A 21587-nucleotide genomic window follows, 5' to 3' on the forward strand; every position below is an offset into this window, starting at 1 on the left:
ACAGCCGATGCACCTACCAGCATGTGTTTTTTACTTGTATATTTTTACAGCATTTCTTTTTACCCCAGACACTGCCAACCAAGACAGCTGAGCAAATATCACCATTAGGGACACAGCCCACCCCCAACACAGCCTCTTACCACTCTTCCCCTCAGGGAGACGCTGCAGGAGTGTGAAGACTCAGAAATAGCTTTTATGCACAGGCTATCAAACTTGTGAATGACCACCACTGACGCGAAACTATCCATCCAACTGTGTGATTAGCTCTAAAGGGCACACACACAGACACACACACACACACACATCACTGGACTGCAACATGAACACTATGCATACAACACTTTACTGTGGACTGTATTTTGCAGGAGAGTTATTTTAAAAGCCTGACTGCTTTTTTGCCTTTGTTGCACGTTACTGCCCACCTTATTTGAACATAAAATGTTATCAAATGTTCTTATTGTTCCTTTATTGTTTATTCCTTTTTAATATGTTATATTTAAATATGATCTATTTTTTTCCATAAAACTGTAGTTTACTGCACACATAGCTGTAAAGCTCTAAAATTGTGAACCAACCTAGTGATCCAATGGTTTGAGAAGAGCTACGCTAAAAGACTACGTAAACATAATATAGCCTATATTTTATGAGGTTTCATTTACCAACTTTAGTTTGATCTAAACTGTTGTGTTCTTGTATCCTTGAGGATATTAACACAGTTTTTATTTGAGTTGTGTGTTCGAGTAATGTGTAGGTCCTCAATATGGGGGGCTACTACACAGTGACGTCACACTTAACCCATCGGTTACCATTACTATGGTTACGGTTACCAACAACATCTAGACCTTCTGTCCAATGGGAGTGCTGAGCTATTGACAAACTGGTAGGAAGGGGAGTATGTTTGCATCTCTGGGTTGTATGTGTTTATTTTTAACTGCTGGTTCATTGAAATAATGTATTTAAATCACAGAATGCATCCAGAAGTCTGTGCACAGTTATTATCACTGCTGATTAACACTAAAAATATTAGCATCAGGTCATGCTTCCTCCGACTCCATTTTGTTTTCGTTCTTGCAGGTAAAAGTTCTAGGCTTTAAGCAAATATACCGTATGTGCTTATATTTAACTGATGTTTGATTGGAAATAAGTTTTTAAAACACAGAATGCATTCAGGATACTCTGGACTGTTAATATTACTGCTAAAATTGTTTTAGTGTTTCTGTTTGTTCCAGTCCCTTATGTAAAAGTCCCAGGCTTTGAACAAATGTGACACTGTATGTGCTTTTTATCCATAACTGCAGTCTGGATAAAAATAAAATGTTTAATACACAGTATGCATTCAGGAAGCTATGGACTGGTTTGCGTATTTTATTGATAGCAATGAGTAAGATTTCTTATCAGGCCTCAGCTCAGCTGCCCGAGGGTCTTTGGGGAGGGGATCAGGATTGGACACCAAACTGGCAAACTGGCATAAACATAAACTCCTGTCAGTCACAGGCCCTTAAAGTCATCCTTGCCCTTACATTACGGTACCCATGCTATTAGTATTAAAAGTTACTGGGATTTGGTGCTACACACTGGCTGGCTACATACTCTCACCACTGCTATTTTGTACCGTGTACTACTGTGTTTTTGCTTGTTGTTTGGTGTACTTTGTGCTTTCTTTGTTACTCCTTTGGCCTCTTGAAAAGCACTTTATAATTACAATTTATAATTATTATTATTCTTAGTTACATGTTTGGAGTTACAAGATTCTGACTGTAATGACACATCTGCATTTAAACTGGATTTATATTCATGCATTTTCCTGCATAACAGCAAGAAAATAGCCTGTAAATTTCTGGTGTCTGTAAAAAATTCCTTCTACAGCCATAAATTATGTGCTTATTGATCAGTTAATAATTCAGTAACCTGTCCTTGTTGTGTTGTACAAATGTGTGTTTCAGTTATGCCCATGTCATTTATTATGAAAAACTATTAGAGGACCACTAGCCCAGTGCCTCACTCCACATGAATATTGATTATTTGGTGACTGTAGCGCTTGCCTTCACATTCCACAAAAGTGCAGAACATGGCTCACTCAGTCTCCATGGAAACCTGCCATCAAGGTCAGCCGGGCTCGTTCTGTCCTGGGAGCGCTTGTCTAATGATGATGTCACTTTCGTATGAGGCAACTTGATTAACCTTGTGATATGTTCCTTACACATGGCCTGGTCAAACAGCTGGTCAATTCAAACTCTGTCAGTTTATAAAGGGGCAGCATGCGCAGCTCTGCAAAACTGAGGTCAAGGTTCTAGGAATTTATATCTCCACTTTTTTAAATTGCTGTTACTATTACAAAATCAGTTTTTGTAGTTACTATTTTAATGCTATTATTAAATTTAATGACATTTGTGCATCACTGTGTGAAGGAATAAGCAGTTCTTAGGTTTGTCACAATTATTGAAACACCTCATATTTTTCATTTGTTTATAATACTGTTAATGTGTTTATGATGATGTCACAATGAGAATGTTGCATTTTCTGAGACAATAAGAATGGTAGAAGCGATAGAAGATTAAAAGGTTAAAAACAAAAAAAGAAGAGGTCTGCTGTGATAAAACCTTTAGAGTGTTATGACACCTTTAGAGGGCAGCAAGGTCTGAGTAAGGTCTGTTTATTTAACGTTTGTGGGAACAATGTTTCTTCATCTAAATCTAAGCACCATCCGTCGACATTTGGGAGCTAATAAATAATAATAAAAAATGATTGAATTCACATTTGAGGTTATTTCTATGTTAAAAATAGTCTGGTAAACTTTCAAGATGGAAATGTTAGGGTGTCTTTCTACAGCAGCAGTGAATAAATCTGATCTAGAGATATGTGGAAAAGTGTACGCCATGTTGGTGAGGGCTAATTTAATGTCCACCATGGGAACAGTGCAGGTCTGATTGTTCACCCCAATAGTGAGATGGTCCAGTGGCTCAGTTATGAGTTATGAAGGGTCATTCAGTTGGGCTCCTTGAAGTGTCACTTACTGTATCACACCGGCATTTCAGTTTGAGTGTCCAGTGAAAAAGAGGGACAGAGAATTTGTGACTTTGTATGGAAAACTTTATTTGATAATAAAAATAGCATTCACAGACTTCTTTTTGATAGCTACATATACATTGCGATTCATCTGAAGGAGGAGGAAAAAAAAGCTTTACTGGATAAGTCAACATCTACTTGTACTTAGACTAAATGTTATGTATAGCTTCATGAGTCAAATAAAGCTATGGACAATGTTGTATCTATATATGCATAGTGTTTCATAAAAAAGATTGGCCCATATACATGTACTGCTTTTCATCGACACAGAAAAAGCAATTCAAAGTCCAGATAACATTGCAGAGAGACCACAGACAGTATACAAGTGCTCCAGAATAAAAAGGCAGGCTATGCATCACGAAGATATTCAACCCCCTCCCCCAAAAGATAGGTCAGATCAACCCCATTCTGTTTTTTTATGTATTTTTTTTTATTATTCACTGTGACCCCCCTACACCCCCAAAAACGGATCCACATTCGGCCCGCTCTGGTTTATCGAAACATCTTTACACATGCCTGATTCGGAGTATAAATTACACATAGTATCTATGACTGGCAGCCTCCACTCGAGGAGTAGAAACACACGCAGTATCGTGTTCCTCAAAGTGGAGATCTCTCATAAATTCTCTTTTGTACAAGAAAAAGGCAACGGTCTCCTCTCTTCCGCAGGTTGCTAGTAATTACATACAGTAGTAAAAGTCTGTACACAAGATGGTGGCTGACGGGTTATTGGTTTTCCGTACGGTGCTATGAGGACGGGCAGGGCATGAAAAATTCTGCTTTTGCCATTGTGTATTCTGTGTTCCGAGATCACGTCTGTGTTGACCTCCAGGTCGTGTTACACAGACACATACGCACAGAACGAAAAACAAAAAACAAAACAAAACCAAAGGAACAACATTCATACAATAACACACATATCTTAGCCTTAATCATACTCCAGTGCAAAGACACAGAATGGCTCAGGTGAACAGACTGCACCAGATCATCTGCCGTGGTTCAGGCCTTGTCTTTGTGTGGTAGGAATGGCAGGCTCTCTGATCTCACTGATTTCAAAGTGCTACCCAGAGTCTAGACGCTCCGAAATCTTTGCCGAGCTCTGAAAAGAGACCCCATGGACGAGCACGTATGGCTTCCTCAGGGCCTGAACACACAGGCGTCATTTACTCAGGTCAAGCTCTGTCAGCCGTTAATACGTTATTCCGTTCGGTTTCGTCTTCCTTTCTTTCAGACCTTCAGGACAACAGGTAATATCCTTAGCGAACCCAGATACAATCTCTTTCCAATTGTTCCCTCTGTGATTACTGATGAGTATCGTCGGGTCGGGGACTTTCTGAATAACAATGGATTTGCCGTTATTGGCATTCTTTCGTGATATTTGGGGAGGTCTGGGAGGAGGAGCGCTCTGCCCTTGTGCAGCAGTCCACAGCGTTTCACAGGAGGAAAAAAAAGAAAAAGAAAAAAAAAATTCAGTACGATAATCATCCACAGCAGGTCAGAATCGAACATCAGATTTAAGGAGGAGAGAACCATGTCCTGTCCACTTCCTGTATGTGCCAATTCTTCAAATAAATACACTTCAAATATATTACTTCATTAAGACAGTAGCATCATCATTTGTTTATTTTGTCCTTTTTTTTTTTTTTTTTAATTTTATTTATTTCGCCTTCACTTGAGATGATCACGCACGTACGTATGTAAACACATGTATTCATCCAGAAAATGTAGAAACAAAACACTCAAGGCTTGTGCTCTCTGCTGCGGAGGTCGCAGGTGTGAGGAAACGTGAGGACAGGCAGCACGCAAAAAAAGGAATGGTACAAAAAAAATAAAAAGTCTGAGAAGGTTTTACACAGTTTTTCTGGTGCACGCTGAGGAACTCGAGAGTGGACAGAGGAAGTTTGTTTTTCATTAAAATAAAAGTGACAAGGATTTGTACGAAGCCCACACTCTGATCGACACAACATCGTAGAGTTACATTAAAGTACAACTCTACAGAAAAAAAACAAATCAAGCAAAAAAGCAAATAAAAAAGGAAATGTAAATTGTTTCGCTGCTGCGTTTGTGGCTGATCTCTGGAAAATCTCGGGCTTGGAAACATGTAAAATCATTCACTCGTTCATTCATTCAAACAATCAAGCATTCACTCAATCAGCTCGGTTAAAAAGGTGTGATGTCGTCAGTTGTCCAGCTCGGCGAGTGCTTCTGTGAGTGTGTTTGTGTGTGAGTGGGGTCTTGAGGCTTCCCCGCGCTCAGATGCTGAGGTCCGTGTGGTTTTCTTTGTAAAGCCTCCTCTTGGACTGAGGGAGCTGGGTGGGAGCTCTGGCCGCGTTGTTCCCGTTTGCGCCGCTGGCCTTTAGTGCGTTGTAGTAGTCCTTCAGCCGAGGGCTGACCATTTCCTCCAGGTAGCTGCTGCTGCTGCTGCTGTCCGACTCTCTCCGATAGCGTCTGTCCGGCGTGCCATTGCTCAGGCTGTCCGTCCGGCTGGAGGGAGAGACGTCCCGCAGCAGGTTGCCGTTTTTCAGGCCTCTTTCGGGCGTGCGTCCCCGGGCCAACATCAGTGCCTGAGCGTTGTTGGATCTTTCTGGAGTGGAGGTCAGGTAGCTCTCGTCCCGGAGGTAATTCCTGCCTGGAGTTTGGGGCTCCTTCTGGGGACGCAGGTGCTTCTCGGGCGTGGTCGCCTGCCGCAGCAGGATCTGGCTGGACGTGCGAGAGTCTGGGGAATAGTCACGCTGCCAGCGGTCTGCTCTCCTGTCCATGGACTTGGCTCTGCGGCGATCCGGAGAAGAGTTGCGCTTACGGTTGGTGGAGCGGTCCAGAGAGCCTTGCCTCGTCTGAGGCCTGTTCTGGCCCTTCCTGTCGGGCGAGCGTTCGTGGCCGCGTCCCCGGAGGTCCCGGTCAGAAGACTTCTTCCCAAACCCGCCCTCCTTCCGCAGCGTCTTGAAGAGTTTGGCGATGCCGCTCTCGGACTCGGATTTCTTGACCTTGCGGCGTGAGTTCTTTTTGTCGTTTTCGGGGGACGGCGAGGGCGAGCGGGCGCGGGGGCCAGACTGGTTGTGGTTGTTGTTGTTCCAGGTGTGGTGGAGGTGTTGTTGTTGTTGCTGCTGTTGGTGGAGGTGATGCTGCTGTTGCTGTGGGGCTTTGGGATAATGGGCGTAGTCCTTATAATCCTCCCTCCCTCGCTCTCGCTCTCTAAGCCGCTGCTCCTGGGGCCAGGGTGGTGGATGGTAGTCTGATGTGTAGCTGGACTCCGATGAGACGTGAAATCGGCCGTTGGACGGCAGGGTTCTCATTTCCGAAAGATTTTGTGGCCCGGGTGGGGCAGGGTACCCGTCATTGGGCCCGTCTGGAAAGGAGCAGGGAGAAAGATGATGGAAAATTTGTCTTAAGGAAATGTTTCAGTGACTTTGTTAGTAATTTCAGGTCTATAACAAACATTCGTTGTAAGCATGGACAACAACAATATGGTCATACTTAATACCTTCCTAAAATAACTAAACTACATATTTTCAATAACCCCCAGCTAATAAGAAATATTAGCAGGAAATAATAACTTTTTGACCATAAAAAAATTGAATTAATAATAAAAAAGATCTGAATCAAAGTGGACATGCTTACAACAAAACACATTTGGTCTACATTAGGCACTGCTGTAGAAATAATAAGCTGCCTCTGGTGTTAGCCTCTTACAGAAGCATTTAGTACATTTAGTAGAACTCCAAAGAGATGTTCTTGGAATTTTCTTCTTTTATTTTTGAACACCACTCGAAAAACATCCTCGAACAACAAATTTCATTTCCTTTCACACATCTCTCACCTCACAGACAAGTAACAGTCCATGCAAAACAGGGACATGCACTGAGCAAAGCCTCACAAACGTCACAGACTTCCACAAACTGGACTTCATACATGCTCTTGTGTGTGCATCTTTATATGTAGCATCTCTTCAGAGATTATATGAGTAGCAGAGAACACTCTAAGTTTAACTTGGCAAGTGGCAAGAAGCCTTCATACTGACAGTAATCATATTAAAACTAGTTCAGCATGGTTGCCCACAGCAGCGATTATGAGGCTATGTTCACACAGCAGTGAATAGGTTACTGTACAACACTGTATCGCAAACCGACCCTTCCCCCCAAGATGATTTATATGTTTAAAAACACAGTATAAATGAAAGACTTAAAAGAATATTAAAACATGAACTGATCTTTCTTCCACTATAAGTGCAAATGTGCTGGGTGTTTCTGGATTGGATATCAAAACCACATGTGACGGTGGCTCAAATCAGATCTAAACATTCAGTTTTTTGCCGTTCACAAAGACACAAAATGACATATCTATGTCACATATGAAGAAACAAATCCGATTTGGGCCTCTTTTAACTGCTGTGTGAACACTGCCACAGAAAAACTATATTTATTTATTTTTTAACCCAAAGCTAATGTGCTGTACATTCAGGCCACATCTACACATTTTACAGCAAGACAAAGAACCCCCCCCCCCACTTTTATCTAGACTGTAGGCCAGAGGTCATCAAAGCTGGGATTTTAAAAAGGTCAGTCAGTATGAGACTATACTTGGCCAGTCAGGTGCATTGGCAGTGGCAAATATAAGCTGTGTCCTAATTGTGCACTTAATACAAATTATAACGAGTGTTTGAGTATGTAGTTTGTAATATAATCACAGGGGTCAAGACTGAATAAACTAAGAAATTCACACTGCACACTTAGAACCAGTTGATTTTTGAATATGGTAATAATGCTCATTACGATAAGGACGCTTGTACTGTAAGGCACTATTGTCCCATAATCCAATAGGAAACGAAAAGGGAGGCGCTTCTCATATGTGGAATATGTTGGCTTGGTCCCAAAATGGTGCACTTCACAGATTATAAACTAATATTACTACACTGCTTTAAGTAAACAAATTCCTTAAGGTGCCCCCTCTGTAGTTTCTAGATATTTAATACTGATTAATATTAACTGAATTGCAAGCTTAGATGTTTAAAATTAGGCTTTAAAAAGGCAATATGTGGCATGGAGTGGACAAGGGGCTTCTAAACATCTGTGAACAATTAAAGGGGTATTCTGAGTGTAGTATTCCTCAAATTTCCGACAATAAATCGTAATCATGACATACGCCAATACACTATACAACCATTTGAAATACTGTTATATAGAGGCTAATATATACATATGTGATCAAATCTCATCTGGATTATCAAAACCCCTCACACTTTTAAGATCCCAAGACAGACTAAGGGTTGTTCCCTATCATTAAAACAACAAATCTCACTTCTCTGACACTTAAATAGCACAGGGAATGTTTATGTTTAGCTGGATAGACAGCTAGAGCTACATATTTCATTTGGCCGGAGTGCCCCTTTAAGTTCACTGAAGTGGCCAACTAGTTAGCATAATGCATGGTGGTAAGATTACACACAAAGGAACTCTAGACTGTTATACTACTGTATGCGTCACTCATACAGCACTTACATCAACTTATGTTATTGGTGTTGAATAAGCCGTGTAACAGAGGTCAGCATGAGTCTATTCAGCAACAGAAGACAACTTCAACAACATCAGCAATCGCACTCAAGCGGTCCAATAACATGCACATTTAAGGTAGAACTTTGGGTTTAAGGGTACAGATCCATGCTTCCTCATGGATCCTAGAGCAGGGTCATAGTCAACGCAGTGCATTATGGGTAACACACTGCAAAAAACTGATTATGTATTGGCAAGAGGTATCAACTTTAAATCCAGTTGATGTATGTATTTTTTCTCATTTTAAGATGGTTTCAGGATATTGAAAATTATGTTTTTTTCTAAACATTGAATATATTTTCAGTTAATTTATCATGTAAAATATCTTGTTTTATATATCTCATGTACAATTTATTTGGCTTATTTCTTCTATTAATACACATGCTACAAACAATAAAATGATTGGTCAAATTATATTTACTTACAGGCCTTTTTTTACCCCAGTAAGTCTTATTAATATTATAAAGTGCTTATTCTGACCTCTAGTGACCTGGATGTATCAGAGACTTTACTTTAAACTTGGCTGCCTCCATTTTGTACGAACAATTTGATTTAATGTGGGTTGGACTAATTTCTCCATTAAAATAAGAAATTAAACATCTATAAATTAAAATAAAATATTACGATACCAAAATGTCTACATATACGCTGTAAAGATAAGATGGCAGTTGATTTCACTTGCCAAAACATCATTTTAATGCAGTGTATGGGTTCACAGTGGCAAGATGAATACATAGCAGAGGTGAGGTGGGATCTGGGATGGTGTAAGCAAAGTGAAGTCCACAGGCTTTCACTGGGCATTAGGGGGGGATTCACAAATATGAATGGCGCTCTACAAACCGTGGTTTGGTTTTGGCCCATTAGGTAGAAGCAGGGCTCTCCCAACTTATCATTCCTTAGACAAGCAGCGAGATGGGGTGCCATCATCGCTGGGGAGGAGAGAGCGAGTGCCCACCAGGAAAGAGAATAAGGGAGAGAGAGAGAGAGAGAGAGAGAGAGAAGTTAGAGAAAATAAAGAGAGGGGAGAGAGAAATGTTTAGACCTTTGACTTGGACAGACCAAAAAGAAAGAGAGAGTGAGAGAAAGAGTTGATCTCTGTGAGACTTAGTTTACACCAAAGTCATTTGAAGTTCTTTAATATAAACTGTAAACAAAAAAGGAGAACATTTTGTTCCTATAAGTCATTTCAGGAGACATTAGGAGCCAAAGAAATGAAGTTGTGATTGTTCATTGAAAACAGCTCCAGACTCGTAAAAATATATCCTCAAAAAAATCCCAAAAATATTATGATTTTAGTTAAAGCCTGATTAAAAAAAAAAGTACAATTTTATTCTAAAATGACAGGCATTAGAAACTAATAAAATGACTCTTAAAAGTTAACCGAGAGAAAATCATTGAGGTTTCTGTTAAAAACTGATGAAAACAAGGACTAATTGCTCTAGTAGTTAATTCAGGAGACATTTACAAAAGAGAATGGCTTAGACAAGGGTTGTGTGAGGATTATTTTTTCAAAGTAGGCCCTAAAAATCTTAAAATGTAATAAAACAAACAAACAAACACAGCCAATAATTGGGTTTCAAATAATGTCAGATACAAAAGGGGAACCCAGAGTTATATAGCAGATAAAGGGGATATCAGACACTATAAATGAGGAAGAAACGAGGAGGGAAAATTGATGTAGAGGAAAGTTGTCCTTAAAAGATCGCAGACAATAATATTAAAAAAAAATCAGCATCTATTAATGCCTGATACAAAGGACAGCATTTTTTGTTTTTCTTTACTGGAGGAAAGGGAAGGAACCAAAAAAGTGGAAGGAATGTTTGTAAGAGTAAGAGAGTATCTCAGAGCAGATAAACATACACTGATAGAACAGAGATCTGCTGGTGTGTATACGCACCATATTCTGGGACAGAACCGTCTCCTCTCTTCAGGACGAGTCTCGCTCGTCTGCCACCGTTCTTGATGAGCTCAATGGCTCGGGAATGCTTCATATTCTTGGTGCTCTCTCCGTTAATCTCCAGGATCTCATCTCCTACCTGAAAGCAAGGAGATGTGGTACATACTGTAAATCACAAAGCTTTTCTTAGGTGAACTGCATGCTGAAGTTGAAACTTTCTGCAAGGTGTGCAGTTATAAATCTTCAAACCACAGTTCTCAAGAACATTGGGTTCAATGAGTATTCAGAAGGTATGCAGCTGTTTATCCCAGGATTTCTGCCAAACTCAGTCATCGAGGAAAACAAAGTCAACAGTAACATTGGGGCTGTTTTTATTTCAACTGGTGTTGACAGAAGCTAAAATAGATTATGTGAAAGCACACAGAGGAAATGCAGTCATTATACTGCTACCCAAAAATGACAATGTAATCAAATCACAGTTTTTATAAGCAATGTAGGTAAAAGTAAAATAGTGGTAAATATCAAACATAAGGTCTTTTGGGGGGACTGCTTGGTGTAAACAACACATTTACAAGGCATTTCAGTCCAAACATTCATTCAAATTGTTCTCCAGTACAGACAAAACAGATTCTAATATTGATTTATTTAGAGCTTTCAAAAGCATTGGATGTCTGGTTCTCATCTCTATTATTCTTAGCAATTTTCACTTCTCCAACTCTGAAATTTATAGTTGTCCTCAAACCACTCTCACAGACACTGTTTATATACTCAGTGTGCAGTTATGTTACAGGTATACCTAACCCTAACCCTTTATCTACTTTATTAGAGCACATTAGATGCATGTAATTCAGTTGTGCACATAATTTGTCCACGTGGATTAATTACTGCCTTTATATCCTTTCTTCCACATAGAAACAGCTCTGCTAGCTTCTCTGGCAAACTGCAAACTATGGGTTGCTTATGAGTTACAGGTTGGAGACCCCTGCTGTAAATGATTAATTAATTACTGCTACTGTAAATACTGAGTGTATGTTATTCTCACTGATAAATGCTCTGTGGATACATAATTGGATTAATTTCATATGTGTAAATAGTAGAAAGAAAAATCCATGAAAACAGGCAAATTATTCTGACCATGTGAAACAATAAAGGGCATTATAGTCCTCTTTGGACCTACACTGTTAAATACTGGATGCTGGATATTGTTTATAAAAAAATTCAATAAATCCATGGTGATGATAATAAATGATATATTGATTTAGCTGGGTTAGTGGGAGTGGTTTAAGCATAAATAAATAAATAATAAATAAATTAAAAACAAGTGGTGTAAGGCTTCAGTTTCTAGTCCAATGTAAAGCCTCCTTGGGTTTGATAAAGGCACTAAATGGAACTAATCATTATTATTATTATTATTATTATTATTCACATGTGAACATTTGGGATCCACAACAAACCATCTATCTGTTTATCTGTGACCACTGCTTGTGAAATGTGAACAAATGAGAGATTCAGTGTTACCAGTCTGCAGTTGTATTTAGATGTGAAGGACCTCATGGAATTGGCTTGCTACCACTCCCCCACTCATTCTAAACTAATTGCTCCACCCAAAAGAGCTGGATAATGAGTGCACCCTGTTAAAATTGGTGTGGATGCCACTGGCACTAGCTTTTATTGCTTCATGAAATCATGTGTAGCTTTTGCTGGTTCAGGAAAGCAGGGTATCATTACTTTTGGTCACGTTTGAAAAGAGCGTTAGCTAGTTAGAGCCTATATGACTGTCCAAAAAGGAAAAAAAAACGTATTATTCTCCAAGGCACGATTCTCTAAAACTTTGCCATACAGAAATCTAGATGAGTCCTAGATATGTCCTCCTTATATGGACATAAAATTAACGACAGCATGATATGTTATGTAGGTGTTTTCCTGCACTGTTAGTACTGTAATGGGTGGAAAGAGATGCATTTTTGGTGGTCACTAAAATACGCTTGTTGATTGTGGCCTTGTGCAGCTCAGTGTGAAATTCTCTCTCACCCTCATCTTGCCATTTCTCACTGCAGCTCCGTCTTCTGCTAGTCTCAGCACATACAAATCCATGTTATACTCCTTCCCTCCCCTCAGGCTGAAGCCAAAGCCTTTACTGTCTCTCTCCAGGTCCACTGAGTAAAATTCAGCATCCTGTATTCACACACAAACATAAACAAAACGTTAACAAATAAGTGATGAAAAGTAGATTCAAAACTGTTTTTCTTTTTCAGAGGAACACTTCAGATAAACACCTCCTAGGAAGGTCAAGTACACTGTACTACATCCCAATGTTTGTAGTCACCTTATCATTCAGTAATATTCAGCAGCCATTGCAGACTCAGATGTTCAAATGTGCATGTATACATGTTTATGGTCTACACTGATAAACACAAAAAAAAAGCTAGAGAGATTTGGGCTGTGCATCAGTGGAAGTACGTTCAATACCTTTGGGATGTGATTAAACTGTGATTATGATCCATCACTAATTATCCACCATCAGTACCTGATTGTACTAATGTTGGATGAGTGCCATTAAAACCCAACCGTAATTCTCCAACATTTAGTCTAAAGTTTTTTAGACGAGTATGTTACAGATGTCCCATCACTGCCCTTGAATTCAGAAATAAAATGGATAAGAACGAGCACTGTAAAGAAATGACTGAATCCTAATTCAGTTCTCATTCACTGAAATCACCAAAACAGGCTGAATATTCTAACACACTTCACACACCTTTTTAGACTTTTATCAGGACTGGAAATCTAGAATCCTGATATCTTTAAGGTCTGCTTCTATAAAAGCACAGCGTCAATCACATTGATGGAACTGTGGTCATGAACATTTAAAAATGACCCAGCAGAGTCAAGAACAAGAGCAGAATTGACTTCAAACTTTGATTCACTGTGACTGTGTACACAAATACATCAACCACTATCACTTCAGATGATCTGAGATATTGTTTTGTGAACCACGTTCTCTTGTCCACTTCAGGCTAAGATTGCAAGTTTGCTGACGGATCGTAGTGCGACACAAAAAGACCTCTTCCAGAATGAACACCATACCATTAATCAATTTGACTGATTTATCCCATAGGGCCAGAAGTATAGGGCCCTGTTCAAACAATATTCTTCTGCAATTAGAGATCCAATTAAATTCAGTGTTTCGGGACCTGGACCCAAATGTGTGTTGCTGATGTGACAGTGGCAAGGAAAACTTCCTCAAAACATCAGAACCAAGACCCAAAATTGGAACCCATCCTCCTCTGGTCTACATTGGAAAGAGTATATTTATCTGTATACTTTAAACCAGATGAAGAAACATTGCTGTAAAATTTGATGGCATTCTGGCAGGAAAATTTTAGTAATGTCAGATGCTGATGAGGACTTATTAGTTTTGGAAGACTAAAGCCACTCTAAACCATCTCAAAAGTACTGGATTAAATGTCCATCAGTGCTAAAGTGTGCAGCTTTATTACTCCAAAGTCTAGAATATTACTTTCTAGCCAACACTTGGCACTGGGCATGTTGACTTGTGGCTGCTCCAGAATGTTGTGTGTGTGTGTGTGTCAGTAAATGGGTATTTAATGTTTGGGCAAACAGTGTATAATTTAGAAATCTTGAAATGCTGTATTATGGCAGTATCACCCTCAAAGAGACTATTAACCATGTAAAATCTGCTTGCTTACACGTTAAGTATCATTCTCCTGTTTCTCAAGAACTGAGGTAACAGACACATGATGGAATATGACACGTACACAGTCAGAAAAAACAAATAATTGTACCTTATTCTATTGTAATTGTAGATTTTAAACTCACTAAATTTTTACACAGCTCTATAATAACATTTGTTGCAAATATACACATCTCCTTTTGTGATGTATCTTTAGGGAACACAACTGGACTTTAACACCACTGTTGTACCTTCTAAATGGACATTTACACTGGTAATGTACCTGTACAGTACTTTTTTTTTTTTTTTTTTTTAAATCTGAGAGCATATACAAAATGAAACTCTTACCTGATTGGATGTTTGTGTCGCGGGTGGGGGCGGGGCCTGTTTTGATTTGTTGTTCCTGAGGGAGAAAAAAAGATGGATGACTACAAACACAAGCCTAATGCTGTCTATCTGTCAGCCTGTCAGAATGGAGCAGAAATATCCCCAGTGGTGCCTCAGAAGAGATGGAGTGGGGAGGATTACGTTGCATTTTCTAGACGCGAATGTGATTTGGTTCAGAAAGAAGGTGAAGCAAATTTAAGAGAGTTTTGAGGCTCTGTGTTCTGCCAGTGAATTTTGATTTGCATATGTGTGTGTGTGTGTCACTCACCTGGGCTCACTGCTGCTCTGAGGTGTGTGTGTGGTTGTAATGGTGGCAATCTTCTCAGCATTGGTCAGCAGAGAGGCGTTTGAAGACTCTGTTCAGGCAGAGGGAGGAGAAAGAGACAGACAGAGACAGAGTCAGTATGTTTGTAAGAATCAAACAGGTCAATTAACTACTGATTATGGAGTATGGGAAAACAATAACAGAAGCTTGTGTCTGATGTTAGAAAAGATTCTCAAGGTTTACCCCAGTCCAATCCAGTTCTTATATTTTTTCATCAGAATGTAATGTACAGAACAGCTTGCACTGCTAGGCTGCACCACGGTTAGTTGTCAGTTGTCATTTAGCTGCTGGTGTCATAAACACTAGCAGTGACACAGCTGCCGTTTTGAATGAGCACAAAACGAACTAGTTTTCACTAGTTGAACCTTGAAATTCACTGCAGGTGTGAGCTACAACAAAGTAGTAATCACATGACAAATAAGAGTTGTAGTGTGATATGATGAATGTGTATTAATTTCTAGTAAGAAATTTGACTTTCTGAGATTTGATTTTAATACCCAGACTTTAGCTGGTTTCAGAGACATCCCCACCTTGCACAAGCCAGATGGAATGTGAAGATTACCCAGAGCAGAGTCGTAAAACCTCACTCCAGGACGGTTTATGACCCAAGGCCACACAGGGTCAAGAGAAGAATCTTTTGGGAGACACTCCCCAGGATCAGTTTATGCTGTGTGTAAAAGTACTTATTTAAGTACTTCTCCAACTATAGAATTAAACCTTAATTCCCATTGGTTTAAAAGAAGTTGAAGTTACATATGTGTGCAACTGTGTGAAATGAATTCCATTTAGACAAATCAAAACAGGTGGAATTTATTTACATATGTTTTAAATCACCTTTTTATATGAAATTTTTATATGTAGAACCAAGGTAGCCACATACTCTGTGTGTTATTTGGTTAAGAATTATGTAAAACATTCATTCATTCATTCATTATCTGTAACCGCTTATCCAATTTAGGGTCGCGGGGGGTCCAGAGCCTACCTGGAATCATTGGGCGCAAGGCGGGAATACACCCTGGAGGGGACGCCAGTCCTTCACAGGGCAACACAGACACACACACATTCACTCACACACTCACACCTACGGACACTTTTTGAGTCGCCAATCCACCTGCAACGTGTGTTTTTTTTTGGACTGTGGGAGGAAACCGGAGCACCCGGAGGAAACCCACGCGGACACGGGGAGAACACACCAACTCCTCACAGACAGTCACCCGGAGCGGGAATCGAACCCACAACCTCCAGGCCCCTGGAGCTGTGTGACTGCGACACTACCTGCTGCGCCACCGTGCCGCCCTATGTAAAACATGTTTTTCCTGAATGATATTGCTTATACTGTGTTAACATATAATCTTTTATATTGCAAAAGTATGATTCAAAGTCTTGGGATGGTTATTCAACAGGAATCGTCTTTGTCACTACCAAGTGCAGGAAACAGCCAATCAGGAGCAAGAGACACTCCAATCCTCAATCTCTGAGGACCAATCAGGTATTCAAGGCGGGTTTTCTAAACTCTGGTTAAAAACCCAGTGGCGCCAAATGACGCTCATGCTTTTTTTCACACCCCTTCGCTTCACTTCACACTTTTTCTCTTTTTAAGCCTTTTTCAAGGCTAAAGAGAGAAATGACTCGGGTTTTGAAATGACTCTGCAGGCGTCAGACTCTCTTATGGCTCTCTTAAATAGCCTTGGGCCCCTCAAGTGTGGTCTAGATAGAACAGAAGCTCTATCTTCTATCTCTAGTAGAAAACTATAGTAAAAAGGACTGTAGTTATTCCAGCAAAAAATCAACTCCACAGCCAGAGCATGAAGGAGACCCAAGACCTCTGACCCTCAAAGTAATGACAAAAGCTTCCAGAACAGTGACGGAGAAGGCCACACGCACCCTCAGAATGACCTTCTGAGAAAAGACCCAGGAGAGACCTGCATGGATGTGTCTCTCACAAGGCGGCAGGATGATGGAGAATTCCCACAGAGAACTTCAGAACGCCACCAGCACTGATGGGGTGGTCACCGTTTCTTTGCGGAAGAGAAAAGAAACGCCAGCGGCTGCAGTGCTTCAGGAAGCCATCAGCTATATACTCCCAGCTATCTCCAGGGATACGTAAGGTCGCATGGTTTCATTACTTCATAGCTCAGGGGTGGTGGTGAATTCTTTGCTGGGATAAATTATAGTCTTTCTAGAATTTAGGGTAATTATCAGAGAAAATTCCTCATATATTAATCTCCCTGTTCCCTCGTGTATCGCTGTAACCCATTTCATTATATGAATGTATAATCAATATTTATTATTTGATATTACATTTAATAAACCAGCTGTGTGATAAAAACCAATCCTTGGTTATTTTTGTGTGCACTTTTCTTGTACAGATTTATTCCTTCTAGCTCAGATTCAATTTCGAAGCCAAGAACCTACAGCAGGTCAATGAGCATAATTCATTAATAACAAATTCTAACTAATTCTGCTGTATAATATGTAAAGTCATCTAACATGATGACCTACTTGTCCAAGCTAATATTGGACAGGTAAAGACACTACATATTATTTAATGAGTCCCAAACAGAGTTTAACCAAATGAATTAAATAATCAATTATTAATCAAATAATAATTAATTATCATTGACTCCGCTCTGTAGTGTTTATGCCGCTGCAACGTGTGCATAATCATTTCCACTACAGAGTCAACCTCAAAACAGAAACTGAAACTGCCAACTCTTGCTTTGTAAACAGATGTAATAATGTTCAACATTAATATGCGCATATTTTCTGCTTGTCATTCTTATTTTATTACCCAGTTTTCTTCCAACTTTTACGCAACACCAATACCAGCTACTAGCTTTGTCACTGGACTGTAGACTTCATTTTATTTATAAAGTTACTCTTCCTCTAGGAATATGAAACCTGGCAAAGGGCTTTGTGTAGGCCTAAGTTGTAGGAACGTGTGTGTCTGTGTGTCGGTGAGCATAGGAGGGGATTAAATATCTCCAAATCATGCAGTTATATTAATGGAGTTAATCTTATTTACCCAATTGTCTTAAAATAACTTTAATAGAAAAGGGAAAAAATACGTTTACCCTCTGTTACCTCTTTTTATTTTCATGCCGATGTAAAAATATTAATAAATACATCAATAAAATAAAAGTGAGGTAAAATGAAAATTTATCTACATTTGTGTTTAGCCATTCTTAGGCTGTGTTAAATCTGCTGTGGTGGAAAGTACTTTGACCAATGGCTGATGTAGATGCAAGCACATATAGACCAATAGTGGTAGTGAGAAGTCGGGACTTAAACAAATATGTTCAAATCTGTATAAATCTGCCCACGTGTGTTGACTGTAGAATCTAATCTTGATGTCAATGTGAAATCCCAGACATTTTACACAATTTAGAAACCCTGGCTGTCAACATTTTTCACATCCCAAAAAAAGAGGACATGTCCAGGTAAATGAGGACACGCAGTCAGCCTCCACACTGGGTAATGAGGGGAGTCGGAGGGGCAGAGGAGTGAAACAGAAACTGATATGTAGCTTACAGTATTAGAATTTAATGTAACTGTAGACAAATTTGTAAGTTTGGAGAATACTTATCCTAATGATTCGGACTCCTTCCATCTCTAGTCTTTCTCTTTCACTTTCCCACAATCACCTCCTCCCTTCCTTTACCTCTCTCTCTCTCTCTCCCCGTTCTCATTCATATTCTCTCCATCCACTACTGTAATCTCCACACTTCCTTTATTCCCTTCTCTCGCTCTCTTCTCCTGTCTGTCTCTCTTTTCATCTTATTCCATTCTCCCTTCCCTCTCTCTCCCACTCTCATGTTTCCAGTACTGCAGTTACAGCAATATGCTTCCTTCCCTACCTTTCACATTCACTCTCTCCCTGTTGCAATCTCTTCCCTTCCTACACTCCCTCCTCTATCTCTCCTGCCATTATGCTGTCTTGCAGTTTTCCATCTTTCTTTTCTTCCATCTTTTACTACATTTCCACTAGTGCTATTGCTACAATATCATTCCTTCCCATTCCATCTTTCTATTATGCAATCTCTTCCTTTCCTTTCCTTCCCTCTCTCCCTTTCTAACCAACATCCTTTCATTCCTCCTTTTCTCATCCCTCTATCCACTATGACAAACTCCACCCTTCCTTTTTTCTTTTCTTTCCACTCCCATTTTCTCTATCCATTATTCGGTCTAACTCATGCCATTTCCCTCCCCCCATATCTCTCTCTCTCTCTCTCTCTGTACTCTCATGTGCTGATAGGGTTAAAAATAGCTACTCCTGTCGTAGTCTTTAACACAAACTGCCATCCTCCTTGCTTGTGTGTGTGTGTGTGTGTGCAGTACTGCCAGCAATATTGCCTCTAAAACTCTCCCCCGGTTCCCGCATTCTCACGGAAACATTTATGAGCCGCTCAGTTAGCTGACCTAGCACCTGCTAAGCTCTGATTGGCCTTCAGATTGTTCCTTTTGACCAATCACCATGCTCCAATATCTACTGTTGCATGGATGTTGAAGACGAGCCTATTTCCTCCCTCACAAAACCCTTATTATTAAGAACAATGACACCTTGCTGATGCCCGTTAAAAGGATTCATATTAATACAGGTGCTGCCAGGTGTAGATGTTTCTGTCAGCAACAAGATGACTACAATGTCCTTTCTCTGAATTACGCTCAGAACTAGGACTATTAATCAGATAGTACACATATCATTTATGATTCATTGAGAGAGAACTTAAGAAGGATCTAGACTCCCAAGTGGCACAACTGTGTAAGTGATGACTGAGTGTGAGTTTGGGGGCACGGGTAGCCCTCCTTCTTCTCTGTCAGTGTGTTGAAACAGCACTTTCCCCATTGACAGTTGTGCCAACAGGGATCCCTTTTTACTGTAAGTCTCTGTATTAAATGTTTATAAAAAGCTTATCTCAGAACTATATTAAATCAATGTTCCAGGAAATCAAGACTCCAGGCAATGCATTTATAACCATTTCATGTTGTAGCTTGCTTTGAGACAGCTTGAGACATTAAATGTATCGGATGCCTGACTTGGAAAGTTTCCCTTCAAACTGCACATTTCATATAAAACCACTCGGAATGACTTTGTTTACATCTTAACCATTAAATTATGCAGAAATGTTGAAAATAATTCTAACTGCCCTTTAAATATGCCATTACGCTGTCAATTATACATGTTTTAGGAGTGACTTTAATGTCAGTGTAAGTGTAAACTGATTTAAGCGCAGTTAGAGCATTAGACTGTCTACAGTGTTGTAAATTAGTTGAGAGAGAATGCTGTAAGCTCCACTGCGGGCTGATCATGAACGCATCAGTTACCATCTATATTGTAAATGGCTAAATTAACATGGGGTAGCCTTCTCAAGCCTAATGCTCAGTATGAACAGGCAGCAGAGTAATAGCTGCTAGTGGATATAGGGCAGAGATGGATGATGGATGCAGGTGGAAGGGAACATGATGCTCCATAAATAAATAAAGTGGTTAACCACAAAGCCAGGGGCTTTGCTAAAGCAGTGCTGAACTGATCTAGGGTCTGTTTTTCTGTGCTTCACCTCAGTTTGGTGTAAACTGTTCTGTACTCATTTTCTGCATCATATATATCATTCTACAACTTGTATGCAATTGGTTTGCCCTGATATTTTTATCATTGATGTACCAAAATTACACCATATGTAAGTGGTTCAAAGGCTGAGGCCAGCTGTACTATTCAGTGTTAATTAAGGTTGGGGAAAAGGCCCTATATTAGTACCCCGTGCACTGTAGGTCTGCTTTGCTGGTGTAAAATTAATGTTTCCTAATGTGCAATGTATGGTAGCTGCTCTCCAGCTTAGGGGTGGGCAAGATGTATTCATTGCTCATACCATTTGTATAATTTTTATTATAATGCATTTATATTAGAATGGGATGCTCTGAAACAGCAGCAGATGACACTAAAATCACCATACCTGCCATACATGCCAAGCCTGGGCTAGAGTGGTATAAACCTCCCAGCACTGGGCTGTGAAGCAGTGGAGCTGTGTTCTCTGGAGTGATGAAATTATGTCTTATAGAATGAGCTGGAGTCTTGTTTGTGATCCGGAACTAATCGCCCAACATCAGTACCTCACCTTACTAAAGTTTATGAGAGTGAAGACCATTAAATCTACAGAGCAATGCAGTGTGTATCTTCCTAGATAGTAGAGGCTGAAATGCCCTTTATTTTAGAAGAAATGTTGGGAGGAGCAGATGTCCACAAACCTATGGCTATGCAGACAATCTTTAAAATGTATATAAATGTTAAAAAGAGGGTTTTCGGAAGTTAAATATAACACATAGTCTGTCCATATTCAGTACAATTATAAGCAGTTGCTGAATATTCATTTAATAATATTAATTAATAATATTAAAAATAACAGCTTAGTTCTGTCTGCTGTCAGACAATGTCATACACTAACAAATCTTAGCCGCTAGTGGAAGTCTGATAGCTGCTTTGATCAGTTACATTGCTTTGTGTTGTCACGGTAACGGGCAACAGTCTGCATAATACAGCTGTTTGTTGTTATGGCGATGCACTGTAATGGTAATGACAGTTGTTGTTATGGTGATGAATACAGGTCGCAGAGAGGGCAAAAGCAGGCCCTGTCTCGAGCTCAGCAAGCTCATGAATAAAACAACATATTTGAATAATAG

At 39.8% G+C, this 21587-nt stretch overlaps 1 protein-coding gene across 6 annotated transcripts in view; it reads right to left on the minus strand.

Annotated features, from left to right (window-relative positions):
• Positions 1-3085: 3085 nt before the first annotated feature.
• The window catches only part of LOC136666634 (membrane-associated guanylate kinase, WW and PDZ domain-containing protein 1-like), a 185210-nt gene continuing 166708 nt past the window's right edge, over positions 3086-21587 (minus strand). For 5 of the 6 annotated variants that reach the window (XM_066644947.1, XM_066644945.1, XM_066644944.1 and 2 more), the window contains 5 exons: positions 14856-14943; positions 14549-14603; positions 12541-12684; positions 10510-10648; positions 3086-6412 (listed from right to left, as the gene is read on the minus strand). In XM_066644947.1, the coding sequence (XP_066501044.1) occupies positions 5319-6412; positions 10510-10648; positions 12541-12684; positions 14549-14603; positions 14856-14943 (1520 nt within the window). In that variant the 3' untranslated portion in view covers positions 3086-5318. Of the gene's footprint in view, positions 6413-9452; positions 9542-10509; positions 10649-12540; positions 12685-14548; positions 14604-14855; positions 14944-21587 lie in introns of all 6 variants that reach the window. The other variant, XM_066644948.1, reaches the window with a different exon arrangement.

The sequence above is a fragment of the Hoplias malabaricus genome, chromosome 14 (assembly GCF_029633855.1).
Source record: "Hoplias malabaricus isolate fHopMal1 chromosome 14, fHopMal1.hap1, whole genome shotgun sequence".
NCBI classification, from domain to species: Eukaryota; Metazoa; Chordata; class Actinopteri; order Characiformes; family Erythrinidae; genus Hoplias; species Hoplias malabaricus.